This window comes from Notothenia coriiceps, unplaced genomic scaffold (genome assembly GCF_000735185.1).
Source record: "Notothenia coriiceps isolate Sejong01 unplaced genomic scaffold, NC01 NC01_scaffold00037939, whole genome shotgun sequence".
Taxonomy (NCBI): domain Eukaryota; kingdom Metazoa; phylum Chordata; class Actinopteri; order Perciformes; family Nototheniidae; genus Notothenia; species Notothenia coriiceps.
The window spans coordinates 474141-491536 of NW_011370640.1; the positions used below are offsets into that span (position 1 = coordinate 474141).

The 17396-nt window shown below is 41.0% G+C and overlaps 1 protein-coding gene across 1 annotated transcript; it reads right to left on the bottom strand.

The window, feature by feature from the left end:
* Nucleotides 1-7646: 7646 nt before the first annotated feature.
* Nucleotides 7647-15055, bottom strand: LOC104967917 (protein zyg-11 homolog; the record flags this gene model as incomplete). The annotated part of the gene is made up of 12 exons (XM_010797456.1): nucleotides 7647-8224; nucleotides 8612-8709; nucleotides 9880-9932; nucleotides 10018-10218; nucleotides 10969-11016; nucleotides 11164-11325; nucleotides 12009-12059; nucleotides 12268-12367; nucleotides 12572-12636; nucleotides 13284-13460; nucleotides 13928-14068; nucleotides 14246-15055. Coding segments are annotated over 12 exons (2097 nt in total), but the record flags the coding sequence as incomplete, so codon positions are not given.
* Nucleotides 15056-17396: the final 2341 nt, after the last annotated feature.

The following is a 17396-nucleotide window of genomic DNA, read 5'->3' on the forward strand; positions in this document are numbered from 1 at the left end:
CCCCCCCCCCCCCATAGAACCGACCCTGACAGTAATCATCAAAAACTAACTCTGACCATGATATTTTCAGCTACTTAAAAACAAGAATGTCAATGTTGTACAATTTGTTTATATCTACAACGTTACAAATTGGGTGGAAACACCTTACAAAAGTTAATGACAATCTATTTCTAGACCCTAGCTAAACCCTTATACCATAAAGGTATTCAAAATAATCTCCAGTGGACCTCGATAATGGCAACAAGAGAATTGTGACTTTACAACCCCATATGTGAAATGTTATGTGATGTGACCTTTCTACTCATATGTTTGAGGAGAAGCATCCGTGTGTAAAGGAATACATTTGTGCACAATGATGTACACACTAATGTGTATCATGCATGTTTGATTGAGCTTTTGCAGAACTGAGCCTTTCCGTTATTGGTACAGTGGGCTGGAGTTATAAACTGATAGTTTACCTCTCTCATCTACTCTGAACAAAACTGCAGTTGAGGCATTTGTGTTGAAGATCTGTTTGTGAAGTTGACAGACAGCATGAGCCAACTGCTGAGGTCTGGTTTGGCAGTGGGCCCCGCTAGATGGCAAGTAAACAGGAGGGTGTGATAATTGATTTCCACTTCATTCTCTCTTTGTTGACTGACTGGTTTGAGTGCAGTGTCCTCTCTGTTTCTGCATGCACTGTTGATGCACCAAAAAGCCTTACGAGGTGTGTACAAGCTCTAATTCAATCATTAAAGAATGAAAAAGGATACTCTGAAGTGTTAACATTTGAGACTAATTCTACTGTCTGTACCAGTTCATTTCCCCTGACTCGACTGTTATTAACTGTTATAAAGGAAGGGGCAGGATGAGGAGACCTTGTTTTACTGGGGGAACAAATAGCTGCTCCAATGTATGTGTGCTGTATCTGTACAATCAGTTGTGTCTCGGAATATATTATCATTATACCTAATTTAGGAACAAAATGGACTTATAAGGTATCTGAGAAGAAGGGTATCCTTCCACAATGTTTGAACCAGTTGTTTTCCGCTCATTTTATGTTGTGCACATTTTATTAAAGTTTTATTATGAAAGTGTATAGATGATTGAATGTATGAAAATATAGGTTACTCATCATTTTCACAGAGGGTATCTTGACATCAGTGAGAAAAGCACAGCTAATAAAATAAATGATGGCCGAATTCCATTAAGCTTCTTCAATTTCAGGGTATTGTGCATGCTGGTTTAATGCCACAATGCCATGGCTCACTGGGACCTTTAAATGTTTTGTGAGCCTTCCTTATTGTTATTGGCATCCCCTATGCATTTATTTTACAAATTTGAAATGTCTGTTACTAAAAACGGCTATTATTTTTGGCATTATGCTAATAATGATAATGGTTAATGTGAACTCTGACTCCACACAATCTGTTGTCTTTCTTTAATGTAATCTGCAATACCACCGAAAAAAGCTTTTTTCAAACATTTACTGGCACTCGTACTGTATGCATATTAGTGGGATTTGTCCAGAATCAATTTCATATACAAAGTTATTGGTATTAACGATATAACAACATACTAAGAATGCTGGTTTTGGGTGGTTGAGTGTCAGTGTCAAACGCAAAGCTAATTATGTGCTTTACTCATTATTGACCCTTTTTAAACCATTTGATCTATAATTTCCCAAAAATAACAGGTGTAATCAATAAAATGATTGATGGTCGAATTATGCTCAGGTTTCAGGGCCCTGGTCTCATGCATCATTTAAGGTATTCATTTCACCTGTTCTCACTGAACGGGACGACCGGGCGCAGGTGCAAGCCAAGTTGCCTAAAAATACAAAATGATTTCAAAGAGACACAAAACTACTTAAAAAAGATTGTGACACAAAATTACAAAAAAGAGACACAAAATAACTACAAAGGCACACAAAATAACTACATAGAGATACAAAGGGACAACAAAGGGACACAAAACTACTATAAAGAGACACAAACTGACTGCTGACAGACACAAATTGACATGAATATATATAAAAACCACAAAGAAACACAACAAAAAACAAAAAAAGCTGATCATCCACTATAACGTTGTTGCCTTGATAGGCAAGGCAAGGCAATTTTATTTATATAGCACTTTTCAGCACGTGGCGATTCAAAGTGCTTTTACAGATTAAAAGCAAACGACATTTAAGAACAAATACAGCACAAATACATTATTAAAAAGGCATTTGCTCTTATGTAAGAGAAATGGTGAGGACGGTGCATGTCTTTGCCCAGGGGCCCATTGTCTCATTTTCTGCACATGCCAGTGCTGCTCCTGCAATGAAAGGTCCAAATATTTGCTGATAAATGTCTATTGTGAAGTTGTTCCTGTAAAGGGTAAACCATTTTCCAATACACCGCTGATGTATGTCAGCATTCAGTCAGGAGTGTGGGTATGTCTCTGTTTGATTGCACTCCCTCGTCATATAAGGGAGTGATCTTGACTCATGGCAGTACGCATTGCATTAACCATCCTAAGCACACTCATTGGCAGGACATACGTAATTGGATGCCGAAGTGTCAATCCAAGGTAGTGACCGATCTACTGTACATGTTAGTTGCCGTGTGCTGAGATACCTCTGAACACATAATAATAATAATAGATCTATTTTGTTAGCGTTTTTACAGGTGCTCAAAGACGCTTTACAGATATAGTGAAAAGAAAAGAACAACAAATAAATATATAGAGTTAAAGTCAAATAATACAAAAACAATCACACATTAAAAGCCAGATTGAATAGGTGAGTTTTTGTAATTTTTTTGAAGGTGGTGAGGTCAGTCTCTCATGGGTTGTGGGAGTGAGTTCCAGAGGGAGGGTGGCGAGTGGCCATATGGTCGGCACGAGTTGGATTGTTGGGCATTGGGTGAACATTGCATGCCTCATTCAGTAAAATATATTGAGATAAATCTGCAATGTCTACTGAGATTATAGTAGTGAACCCCATTTTATCTTACATTACAACCCATGCATATAAGTCGTCTCAAACCTGTGAGAGTGCATAACCATCTGCAAGCCACTGATTAGGCCATGGAATGCCATAGGCAAGGGTAAGGGTGGCGGGCCAGGAATTGGAGAGCCTGCTGCCCTAATACATGTCAGCACAGTGAGGAAGATGGAAGCCAAAGTAATAACATGTGCATCGTTCTTGTGGTACCCATGCAAGCAACACTTGGCTCTGAAGACTCTCACTATTGACATTTTTGTTTCACTATGGGTCACTTGGTGGTACTGTAGGCCTATACTCAGCTGAATAATATACTAAAGGATTTGCATCTTCGACACAACCCACATGCAAGTACAGAACATATTAAAGGTGGGGTAGTGTAAGTTTCAGAAACCGGCTCGAGATACACTTTTTGTTATATTCCCATGGAATGCGCTTTAACATCCCGATAGCAATGAATATCTAAAGTGCTTTGACAAAAATCCATAAAAAATTGATGTGTATTAGCTTGGCCTGATATGTAACGTTACTGCAGCCTGCTCTCGGCCGGAGGAGGTGCTCTGTAAGGAAGTCTGAAGGAAGGGGCGGATTCTTTTGGGTTTTGCTGTCTGTGTACTTTCAAATTTTTAGTGCACTCGAGCCCGTGTCGAAACTTACCTACCCCCAACCTTTAAGGCCACAAGCATGCAGGACAAAAGCATCAAGTTCTGCCTCCATAATGGACTGCAACACCAATCAACTCTGCTGCACATTTTACTCTGTAAAACTTCCGAAATAAGATGATCTGTACTCCACAACGCTACAAACACAAACAAACAAATTAATTGAAAAGAAGTTACACATTGTTGATTAACTGCTTGTTTGTAGCTTTAATGCAGAGACAAGGGTGAGACTTGTAATACTCACTTGATGCTGCACTTTGAAGCTTCAGCCAGTAGTTATTGGTCTAAGCTAAAATCTAAAAGCCAAAGGAAAAGCAGTCACCCCACNGAGCCCCAAACTTTCTTTTCCCTGGCCACATCAACCAGCTCTGACTGGGGGATCCCAAGGCGCTCCCAGGCCAGCGAAGAGATATAATCCCTCCATCTGGTTCTAGGTCTACCCCTTGGTCTCTTCCCAGCTGGACGTGCCTGGAACACCTCCCTAGGGAGGCGCCCAGGTGGCATCCTAACTAGGTGCCCGAACCACCTCAACTGGCTCCTTTCGACGCGAAGGAGGAGCGGCTCAACTCCGAGTCCCTCCCTGATGACCGAAACTTCTCACCTTATCCCTAAGGGAGACACCAGCCACCCTGCGGAGAAAACCCATCTCGGCCGCTTGTACCCGCGATCTCGTTCTTTCGGTCATGACCCATCCTTCATGACCATAGGTGAGGGTAGGAACGAAAATGGCGCGGTAGACAGAGAGCTTTGCCTTCTGGCTCAGCTCCCTTTTCGTCACAACGGTGCGGTAAAGATATATAATACAAATAAATTAAAATAGTAAAAGGTACAATTGTGCTCCGCATTACCCGGAATTTGATTTATATAGCCCCATAAAAGTGATTAAAAATCATTTTCGTGGGAAAAAGTGTTAAAACGCCTGATTAAAGCATATGCAGGACCCCAGTGAGCTCCAGACTATGTGCATTGTGTTAAGGAACCGTATTAATGATAACATCAATCATTTAAATGCAAAGATAATGATTAAAAATCATTTTTAGGGGGAAAACTGTGGATCTGTCCATTTCGTTAACAATCTGATAGCCAAATGGACAAGCCTGATTAAAGCATATGCAGGACCCCAGTGAGAGCTCCAGACTATGTGCATTGTATTAGGGAACCCTATGAATGGTGTACATGAGTGTATACATGTTTTAAATAGTAGGATACCTCCAGGGCGCATCACCACATTTTACAAGCCAGGGAAGGTGCATGGATCCTGGGTAAACATTGTTTAATTGTTTAAGTGTTTTTAAAGGTGTGGAACAGTGTTTTGTCACTTTCAAAACTCTCCTGTCATTGACCGGAGAGATTGGGTCGATGTTGTATTCAATCTGGCCATTAATATTCCAGTGAGACGAAGTACGTACATTGACCGAGTGATCCCATGTTAATTTTGTCCAAAAACCGGAGCATTCCCTAGCCCATCTCACGCTCCATTGTTCCCTCACTCGAGAACAAGACCCCGAGATACTTGAACTCCTTCACTTGGGGTAAGGACTCATTCCCTACTTGGAGTGGACAGTCCATCGATTTCCTGCTGAGAACCATGGCCTCAGATTTGGAGGTGCTGATCCTCATCCCAGCCGCTTCACACTCGGTTGCGAACCGATCCAGTGAGTGCTGAAGGTCGCAGACCGATGAAGCCATCAGAACCACATCATCTGCAAAAAAGCAGTGGTGACAGTGACGACTCTGCTAAACCCTCCTCTGCAAAAGTGGCTATTGATTGATGGTGAAGAGTAAGCCCCTGCATCCACTCCGCAGAGAGAAGGACGCTCCTGTTGAAACAGCTGTTGCATTTCTACACACTGCCAACTCTGTATCCTTCACCAGCAATAAAAGGTCATTTGAGAGACGATGTTATGTCCTTTTGTGCATCACAATTGGTCTGTTTTTCTTCTTGCTTGACCTCTCTTCATGCTCTTTGAATGTATTTGTTTCCTTTTTTGCTCTCTGTGTATTTAGAAGGGTAGCTGGTGTCTAATTAGCATCCAAGTCAAAGACGTATGGTCTTTATTGGGTCCTTGTTAGCTCACAGATACAGGTATAACTGCACAAATGCAAACTCCCCCCCACAAGGGAACAAGCAAACACACACACACACACAACTGAAATGCATTGTACGTTAGTGTATTCTGGGTGCTCAGACTGGTTCACGATTATGGTAATCCAATAGAGCTGTCTGCAAAAGTGAGATAACGAGATGCTTACTCACACTAAGCTCCAATTCAAAACAGCACAATGATATTTCAAACTGAGACAGGGAACTGCATATTGGTCCAGGGTATTTTTGCTCAAACTATCATGGAGCATGAAAGGGTCTTTAATTTTCCTATGACTTACTTCGCTCCTCTCATCTCCAGTTTTATCCCTCCAATGCTTTATTTAACTTGTGATATTTTTGTCCATAAATCCTATTTTGCACCTGTCAACATACCTATTTCTGTCTTTGCTTCTGCACTCTGGAATGAATTGTTTGACTATTTAGGAGAGGTGCTTATTTGCGTTGTTGCTCAATATTGATACCACTTTCATGTCTGTTTTCTAAATATGAAGCTACAGCAAGCAGATTAGTTTAGCATAAAGACATGAAACACATGAAAACAGCTATGGCTTATATTTTTATGTTGAGCCCATAGAAAATTCATGTAAAGAACGTATTTTAAACACCACATTGAACTTTTACAAGGTGTATGTATTCTGACATGCATTAATCCTTCTTTTGGGTCTAGTTTTAATGTGTTCCTGTCATTAATAAAATCCAGCTTTTTAATGCTTCAAAATATTCATTATAATTGTACGTATTTAGCTATCGAAAACAGTTGCTAGCATCCGAAAAATTACCTCCCCAAATTGTGGTTTCTGTAAAGATCAAACATGTTTATTTGTATGAGCTTTAATGCTAGTAATGCTAACCAGACTTTGTTAGCGCCCAACAGTAGGCTAGCTGTTTCGAGTCCAAATGCTAAGCTAAGCTATCTAGCTGCTGGCTGTAACTTTATATATAGAGCACAGACCTGACAGTCACAGTAGTATTAATCTTCTACTTGATATATCAGGCAATAAGCTAATTTCACACTACTCTTAAAATTCTTTCCTCCAGTCATTTGATAGTCTTTCTTCCTGCCGCTTTCTCGTGTGTCACTTGATTATTTATGGGCTCTTGAAACCACAAACCTAATAAGGCAATGAACACCACTTTTATCTTTTTGGTTCACCTCCTTACGTGATTCGTTTGCACTATCAACATTAATTCGGCTGACTTTTATATTTTTTATCCAATTGGTAAATAGGCTATATTTACACCATAACGGTGCACAGCTGATAGACATTTTTGCAGGCACGAAACATACTACCAATAGAAATACATTGGTTTTTTTTTTTAAAAGAGGAAAATCGTGTTGGTGAACACGAATCAATAGATTAAATGTCGTGACTATAACACGAAATGCTGTGAGACTGGGTTGCCTGGAAAGCAGTGGCATTTTCACACACTTCTCTTGCCTTTGAACTTCTTACCGTAACACCACACCATGTTCATTATGGGGCGCATGACCTTTAACCCTCCAGGACTGCCTCTGTGACATTAATGGTGAAGCGGTGATTAAATGCTGATCCTGTATCAGTTTACGCTGTTTTTTTTCTGTCTTATATAGCCTACACCTGGCAACTAGATGACTAACCTGGCTGAATCACAAGCACAAAATCCTCTAGGGATTGAAAAATGTCAATTAAAGGTGATTTGACATTTTAACACTGTGGTACAACTCATATATTCACGGGAGGTTGTTAATTCACTTTTCAAAAGGATTTATTTATAGGGCAAATTAGAATAGACTCTGTAGATGCCTACAAGCGGTTCTGTCTTCCAGCTGTGTTATATAAAATTAAAATAAATTCAGCATCTAGGATACCGGGAGAGAGACATAACTTGTTTTCCAGCATGACTGCTTTATAATGATGCACTCGGTACAGACAGATAAACAGGTGGCTTTAATATTTTGCTTGGGATCATGTTTGATTTTAAGTCTGATCATGTGCTGAGTAAATATTGTACAAACACAGAGCTTAGGGACAGAAAGCCCTGAAGCTACAGTACCAAAGCACCCCCTAGTGACAGGTGTGGGATTTTATGCAATATTACCAAACACAAGATTCTCTGTCCCTTAACTTTACAAATGAAATGTGAACATATTCATTTCACGTATGTAAACACTTTATTCCTCCGCAAAATAATTAAAAATTAAATTAGCATTTTAAATAAAGATTTTGACATAAATTACACTTTTCTGACAGAAAAATTCCAATGTGATTCAATTCTTTATCTTCAACCTCAACAATAAATACAAATAAATTATATTTCACTTTTGTCGAGAGTTTTGAGGCTTCATGGGGTTCTTGGTGGACGCCGAGGAATTCTGCTGTTGATCCACCATGAGCAGGATGCTGTCTGACAGTTCTTTAATGTCGCTGTGTGTGTCGGGATGTTCAGCCAAAGCCCGCAGAAGTTCAGTCACACCCTCCTTCTCCATCATGCTCCTGTAATGTGAAGCTAGAGGATAGAGAGAAGACGTTAGCATAACATGTGAGAGGATTGGCAGATTGAGCACGCTTACACTCAAATCTTAATACTCCGGAGAAGTCTGCATTCATCTATTGAATATTACATATGGTGCACATGTGTTGTATATTTAAATGATGAAATACAGTAAAGCGCAGCCACTATTTTAAACATTGTTTAATCTATAGATTATTTTCTAGTTTGCAAGTAAAAAATGTCCACGACCAAGTTTCTCAAAAGGTGATGTCTTATTATCATTGCAGCTCCAGTACTGTAACACATGTATCTAAATGTGCCGACCCCTATGAATCCACCCCTGTAAATCCCAGTTGTTAATCTCCCCCTAAATACCCCCTCAGAAGGGTGTTTGTGTCTTACTATTCTGACCGCAGACCAGATGTATGGCCCACACTGCCCACAGCTGCACCCCCGAGGGCTGCCAAGTCTGAAGCAGAGGGCAAAATGGACGGAACGACCTGAAATGTGGAAACAAGGAGATAAAGCACAGGGATAAAACCTTTTTTCTTTGTTTTGTTTTATGCTTTAATAACTGGAATGTTTATTTTCTTTGGCATCGATGGTAAGAGGGAATGTAAACGGTGTCAGTCATAGAAATGTGTTGTTAATAGATTTTAAAAGGCACTCTTGTGATGGTCTGTGTGGCAAATTCCAGATTCCCTTCTAAAAAACCACTAAATCAGCAACCAAATGGAATGGTAGAGTGTCGAGAGAATGTAGGATGTCTTATTGATGGGAAACGACAACAAAAAGTGTTATGCAACATGTAGGTTGATGTTAAATAGAATAGACAGAATGAGGAGATTTAATAAAGGGGCCTTATAATGCTAATTTTCAGGTTTTCTTCAGCTTCGCAGCCCCAACCCTCTGGAACTCCCTCCCCCTTGAAATCAGGACTGCTGACTCTGTGGATATTTTCAAAAAAGCACTCAAAACAAATCTGTTTGTCAGTTAGCTCTCTCCTCTTCCTTTTTTATTGATCAATCTTTGTTTATTTCTTTTTTTTATCTTCTTATTTTCTCCCTGTTGTTCGACCGTTTTCTTTGTGTGTCCCCCACGGCCCCTCGTTCTATTGTAAAGCGTCCTTTGGTTTCTTGAAAGGCGCTATATGAATTGAAGTTATAATTATTTCACATTTGTATTTAGTGTCTCTACTGTGACATGTCTCCATGCTTTAATGTTCAAAAAGCTCTTTATTTCTCTCATACTGCCTGTGCTGCAGCACCTCTTTTCACCCTCTGTCTGAAACCAGAGCACAGTCTGCTCTGATTGGTTAGCTGACCGGCTCTGTTGTGCTTGGTCAACCACTAAGAGATGTCCCGCCCCTTAGCGTAACAAGTACTATGTGTTGAAGCGCTAAGCCAGGGGTCTGCAACCTTTTTGACCAAAAGAGTGATTTTGCCCCCTTTTCCACCAATTTATTTTGTCTGGAGCCGCAAAACATATTTGATAGCTTGATAGCTTATAAAGTTGTATATATTGTATTGTATTGTAGGGAACCCTAGGATGTTAGCCTTTGCAGACCATTTATATGCACATAAAGCTATATAACACACTACAGGAAGGGGTTAACATCAAAGAAAGCATCCTTTAAAGACTCCACTTTTAAAAAGTTTCTGTTTCGTCACCTGTAAGAGACCATTTCCCTCTCGAGTTGGTTCCATGTCATTATCGATTCATGCTGGAACAAAAGAAAATAAACTTTTAAACAAGAGCCAAAGGGGAAATGTAGACTAGCACCTATAACGCTCCTCTCTCACACACACCAGCTGCTTCACGGTATTGCTGTGGAGCTCGTCGCCCAGGGTCCAGGCCTCAGGTCTGGAGGCGAGCTGTGCCAGAGTCCCCCCCGCAAAGTATCGGACCCCCACCTCCACCTCAGAGTCCTGCAGCAGGCTGAGGATGTGCTCCAACATGCCCTCCTCCATCAGGTCCCCCTGTAAACCCTCCACCTCGGCTATGTTGTTCTGCAACAGAGAGAGACAAACCATGACGGCAATTATAATATGTCAGATTGCCAACACATGGAGTTCATTTTAATCATATTTCTCAAATGATTTTAAACATTTCTGAGCAATATGTAAATATTTGAAAGAACTCTCAAATTCAGCTGCTGCCTGATTATTACATCCTGAATGTGGGAACGATTGCAAAAAGCTGTAAACAACTTTTGTTTTATAACATGGTACATTTCTGCATTCAAATGTCTAAAAACAGAGACTCATGTTGTACATTTTGTTGAGTTTTGTACTTACAATCATCCCAAAGGTTTTGAACTTTCTTTAAACCCAGAGAAATCCCTTATTAATTTAAAGGTTACATTTTGTTTCATTGGTTGACCTGTAACATGTGTAAGCTAGGCTAAGCTAAGCTTATCAAAAATGAACATTTAACTAACTTTATCATAGTTTGAAATTGTACTTCACAAAACCACCACACACACACACACACACACACACACACACACACACACACACACACACACACACACACACACACACACACACACACACACACACACACACACACACACAAACCACACACACCACAGCACACCACACACACACACACAACACACACACACACACACAACACACACACACCACATCACCACACACAGCACCTCACTCACCAGAAGCCAAGAACTTTTTGCTGAATGGAGGGTTCAGTGTAGAGGTCTGGAACACGAAAAAAGGGACACACACACACTCACTCACCAGAAGGCCAAGAACTTTTTGCTGAATGGAGGGTTCAGTGTAGTAGGTCTGGAACACAAAAAAGGACAGCACGAAAAGATGTGTGTGTGTGTGTGTGTGTGTGTGTGTGTGTGTGTGTGTGTGTGTGTGTGTGTGTGTGCCTGCGTGTTGGTGGGTGCATTTGAGCATTAACATGTATTTCTGGGGCCCTTGTACCTCAAGAACCTCCTCATACAGCCCCAGGCCCTGGCACTCGATAAAATTGCGAGCAGCGGTGGGCATCTCGTCCGTCAGGTTCCACAGAGCGCTGAGGGCGAACTTCAGAGTGGAGTCCATCGCTCCCGCCATGGCTTTCTGCTGCACTATAGCCAGCAGCTGCTGTGGGATGGAGGAAATGAGCGGAGAGAACATGAGACGGAGTGGAGCGATAGAAAGACACATTTAAAAGCTAAAAAGGGGAAAAACAGAATGCTTGGGAGGCAACATCTTGTGGTGGTATTGACCTAAACAACATATCAACAAGTGGACATAAACTAATCAAGATAAAAAGAGGATCATTAAGGGAACATTTTATTTGTGGTATTTCTCTAAATAAGAAACCACATGTATTATAACTTGGAAAAACACCAAAGTCAAAGAGAAAGGTTTTTATTTTGTTTTTTTTCCTCCTTTTTTTCTATTTCTTTCTTTAGATTTTTTAGATTTATGGATTGTTATTTAGTTATTCGATGTTTTTTTTTTTTTTTAATTGTATCTCATTTCCTTATGTATGCCCTGTAACCAACTAATATCTTAAAATGCAAATAAAAAAACAACAACAATGGATATACAATAAGCGAAAAATAAGGTATAGAGAGGCTTGATTACACGTAATTGAACAGTGGGGTAACGTCAAACCGTGAGTGCATGGAGCAATGAGGTGACAGTGAGCAAATGAGTACATGGTAGGTCATGGAAAATAGAGCGGGTGAGAAAGACAGAAAGGGGGAGACTAGAAATACACTCGTGCATATCAAGTGCTAAGCTGGGGACCTTGTTAAAGTGCGCAAGTGTTAATATACCTTCATAATAAAGACGTCCTTGCCGAGTTTAGCAGTCTCCTCTGTGGACAACTGTAAATAAAACCAATCAATTAATTGAATTCTATATTTTCCTAAATGTCACAGTAGAACATATTTATCACACAGGGACTAAATGAAAGCTGGATGTTTGAACTATTTACGCAGAAGTACAGGTGGTGGCTGAGCACAGGGCTCTTAACAGCTGCTATACTTTTTCCCTGCAGCACACTAATGCACAGTAAGTGAGCAGTGTCTTGACCTTGGCCACCAGAATGGAGATGACAGCCACCGCCATCCTCTGAAGGGTGGGATCCTCGTGGCTTCGCAACCAGTTAATCACCAGCGTGACCGCAAAATACCTGAGCCATGATCACATTGTGGACATAAGGAACAGAGTATTACAAACATATGGGCAGACATTTGAGTTCAAGTCTTCATTTTTACATCTGGAGGAACTATTTCTTTTGGCAATTAGATTTCAAGACAAAATATATTTTAGCTGGAAAAACAATACAGTGCCATTCTTTGAGAGCGCTGATTATCTTGTGGGCTCATGAACTAACTTGTCAAAAGGGATGTCCTGAAGGATGTAGTCACTGCAGAGCGCCAGCAGACAGTTCTTTTGCACCTGGAGGAATGGAAACCACATGGGTGTAAGAAAATATGAAGAAGAATTAGGCATTATGAAGTAACTCAATACTGTCTGAAGGTTAAGGAATGGACAATCAATCCAAAATAAACCTCTATGCTGATGATACTATCATTTATATAGATGCTCCCTCCATGGTAAAGGATTTGTATAACTTCACACTGCAATTCAGTTATTACACAACAACTATGCTAAGTTTAAAATGGGGTTTAAATGCTCAGGAAATTAAAGAGGCCCTGTTGTGCTTCTTGGGGTGTCCCGTTTCCTGTAGTCTGTTTTCCTAGGATAAGGGTTCTGAAGGATCTGGGGAAGAATGTATTGTTCTACGTTGCACCATGGGAATTGAAAATGAAGAGACTTATCTAGAATCATATGTATGTTTAAGAAAATGATAAGGAATGTGTTGATAGAGGCGTATGATTGCTTTTTTGACAGAGGTATGGCTGCTATCAAAAAGGGTTGAAATGAAGGCTATAAAAAATAGGGAGTTGTAACAAAATGCAGCAAATCTAAGGTCCCAATATGGTGAAGGACAGTTACCTGCTAGCAAGAGAGACATACAGTGCCACAAACTACAAAATATGAAAATGGGCCTGTAATGTGAAACACTGAGCATGTCCTCTGACCTGTTGGTGGCTGGGGAAGCTCTCCATGGCGATCAGCAGCTGGGTGACGGTGGAGGTGAGCAGGCAGACAGGCATGGCCTCTGCCAGGTCCTGAGCGGTCAGATTAAAGACGCACGCTGTGGCCACCAGGTGGATGTGCAGGGAGGTGGGGTGGCTCTGCATCCCCTCTAGAACCAGCTACAGGAAACAAGAAGTGCATTACAACTCATGTGCTTCAGAGTAAGATGGAAAGGGCTGAATGTGGGGTTGAGGCAGGGGGGCTTTTGACGTGTGCTCTTCTTCGCCTTTGCAGCTAGAATTTGGGTGTCAGTTTTGTGGACAGTGATGGGACAGCGCGTCTCTCTGACCCTCCCACCTCTTAAAACTCACCCAGACAGCTGTGATGCTGCATTGTTCTATTTTACTAGACACAACCTCCTCTTTGCGAGCACGACTAAAATACAGTAATTACTACGTCAGGTCAGAGGACATCTTGACTTTAGCTGTACAGTTTGTTCCCATTTAGCTGAAAAGAACAGATGGAAAATACTAGCCTCTTTACAAAGGAGAATGAGGTAGAAAGACTTTCAAATTCAAATGTCTGATCTGTAAAAAGAAAATGATGCTTTGAAGATATTGTTCCAGCACAATGATATGCGTAGTACCTTTAGCATATCAGGCCGAGGTTTGTCAATGTCAGTGGTTAGATTGTAGAGGTGGAGGAGGGCCTCTCGTATGAAACACTCGCGGTCTCTGTACCTCCGCAGGGCCTCGCACACCTGGTTCTCATTTGCCTCTCCGGTTACCTGAACATACACAGCAGCACATCAGCATTTTAAAAGAGACAGGAAATGCAGCAGGCATATACAAACAGCCTCAAGTCAAAGGATAATGAGAAACATATGCGAGACTCCAGCTTAAGTGTCTGCCCATAACATGCTCCGACGTCAACTCTATGACCGATGCTAGCACTAGCGCCTTACTTTTAAGTTTCTCTGTGAAGTCAGGATTTCACAGGAGCTAGCCCCGGTGGCTAGCAGGCCCAAGAACACCAGTCCACCTCTGGCCTCCACAAACGCTCTGACTGATGCTTCACTGGTCCTCTTCCGTCCAGAGATATCTAGGGATACAAGTGAAGGAAGGACCTGAGCACTCCCCTCCAGAAGCTGCCGCACCATGTCCTCCCCGTCTTTCCCGTCACTGTCATCCACAGCAAAGTGGTCCTCTGAAAAGTCTAGATGCCTGAGGGTGTGAAGTTGACTGAGGACAGAGAGACACCTGATAGGCGACATATCCAGCTGCTGCAGCTTGTGGCCGATGAAAGATCTCAGCGTGTTCTTGCAATGGAGGAGTGCAGTAAGCTTTGACACGGCGCTGCAGGAGATGTCCAGGCTCTCCAGCTGAGGGAGAGAGCAGATATCCTCCAGGACAGCATCAGTCAGGTCTGTGTTGGCCATATTGAGCGTCCTCAAGCCCTGCAGGGAGCTGAAGCCAACTCCATCCTCCACGAGGAACTCCCAGTCCACATGTAGCCCAGTGAGGCACAACCTCCGCAGGCTTGATCTGCACTCCGGGTTGGAGGCCAGGCCCGAGACGATGTTAGCCCCTGTGAGGCCGCCGGAGGTCCAGGCGGCGTCTAGTTCCTGGAGCCTGTGAGGGCAGAGGGCCAGGCGGAAAGCTTCTGCAGACACCGTACAGCGGCGGATTGATGCTCTGCGCAGGCGGAGCTCTTTGCAGTTTTGGAAAATCCCAACAGTTGTGTCGTTCAGTATCCCTTGTAGGGAAAAGTAGCATCAGTTCAGCCTCATTGGTGTTGATGGAATACACTTTTTCCATCATTTCAGCCTGGCATATGGTACATTGTAAACTCATAAATCATATGATGATGGGGTGGCTTAAATTAAGCCCCAAGCTTCAGGCTTCAGGCTCAAAAATGACATTCCCAGAACAAATGAACATTGCTTCACTTTTAAAAGGGGAAAATTCATAATCTTTTTTCTCAAAGCAATGATAAACCTGTGAGTTGGATGTAGAAAAGTCAGAATCAATATAGATTTCTTTTTTATTTTAAAGTAAATTCAGATTGAATTTAGTAAAACATTTTTAATTATTGTGTTTGTCCAAAAAAAGAACATTACTTGAAAACCACCCTTGATGGGATCGTAGACTAAAAGCTTTAGGAATCCAAACTATAACATATAATAAGTACCCTGTATCAAGATTGATGCAAAACAAGTTAAATTTGACTTTTATAGAGATTTAGCACAAAGAAAACACTTCTGGGGTCATTTCGGTGGATTTGACCTATCTCTGGCCGCCCTTGGTCGATGTTGATGATTGACACCTCTTTTTAACCGCTAGAGCCAATGGAATCGAGGGGAAGTTCCACATACACACACACGTTCCCAAATAAGGAGTGAGAGTGACGCGTAGCCAAAACAGGAAGCTGTCATACACTCTGGAAGCTATCATTAGCAGCTAATATTAAAACTCAGTTTTTGACATAAAAATTGAATTATGGATTATCAATATTTTTTTCAAAGTCAGACACATTGGATTAACCTTCAGCCGCGTTTTTCTCGTTTTAATGCCATTGAACACAACTTTTGATCAGAATAATTATAATAATAATTGCTCCCTAAAGCTACGTCGTGTGTTGTCTGTATTTGCTTCCCCTGTCGCGAGTTCTTATCGCTCAGTGATGATACTTATATTTCTATAATCTGTGGAATCTCAGCATGTTAGCTAAGCTTGTTTGTGCAGATCAATAAGTATATCGATTGATTTATACCTAGAGTTTTGTGCTAAGTGCGTTAGCATGTTTTCGCTCAGGGCTTATTTAGACCCTTCTTGTGAGACTTGTGTTTTGTTTCGGTAAAAATGGTTCGTATCATCATTTACCTGAGTTTCTTCCCGTTAGGAGGATATGACACATTCATAGTTTTTTAAATATTAAGATGGGAAACATTACTAAAACACTACTGGATCAAAGACTAGTGGGCCGGTGAGGTTAACGTCCTACGGCTGCCGGGGGTCCGGACACGCTGGAGACGAACCGAGTCCACACGTCGTCGGACCTCCGAGACACGTCGTCCTCTTCGTCTGCCGAGGGACCCGGAGTCGGAACCGGGGCCACAAGGGTTTCCTCTACCGTCTGGTCAATGACGCGTTAGAGAGGCGCGGCGAGGGCGCGTTACGCTGTTTCTCCAGTCACTCCTATCTTTTCCTAGACTGTTGTAGTTATAGTTGTTGACGAAGATGCTTTCCATTCTTCTATGACAAGATGTTCATCTTACAATGGTTCACCATTCTCCGCTTTACTAGAATGAAGTGGTTTTACACTGAATCCAGAGTCAACCTCTGTAAAAATAGGATACACCCCTTGTACTGTGAAATAAATGGTTGTGGTAAGTACGGCCAAATAAACTCAGGATAACATGACACTTTTCGTGTAAGACCGGAAAGTCCATATGTCTGGCGACACACTGGTTTTTATTGAGTAGAAGACAGAAAGTTCACAACCTATCAACCGTCATTCAGTATATTCAATAGTTTATTATATCTCTATAATAAAGACTCGAAGTACTCCTACACGTATAAAAACTCAGAATAACTATAATATAATTCTAAAATCTTTTACATACATACATTTACAGTTTCAGACAGTTTTTGTGTAATATATAGTTACCAGACAACGCCACCTTTTGCCCTGAAAGAAGAGTAAAGTTAAATTTAATTTTACGTATGAACTTCTTTTGTCTCGTGACTCACTCTTTTGATATAAATTTTCATAAATAAACATTAAAAATTGATAATAATTTCAAATATTACCTCTATAAATAATGTTTTTTCTTCTTAACTTTTAATTTTATCCCTATACCTTTACTAACTGGGTATACTTTATGTTAAACATTTTTTATTATATTTTGTATAAATGTTAATACTCTTTATATAAAAAAATTTACAGTCAATCAAACAACAATTACAATTTTCTTTTCTTCTTGTTTTTTATTTACAGGAGACCTAGAGTCTTAAGAGTTCCGTTTGTTGATTTCTGGTTACAGTAACTTTTATCGTCATATTCGGGGGTTCTCTGGGGCGGCCGCCCGAAAAAAAAAAAAAGTGTTGTGACAC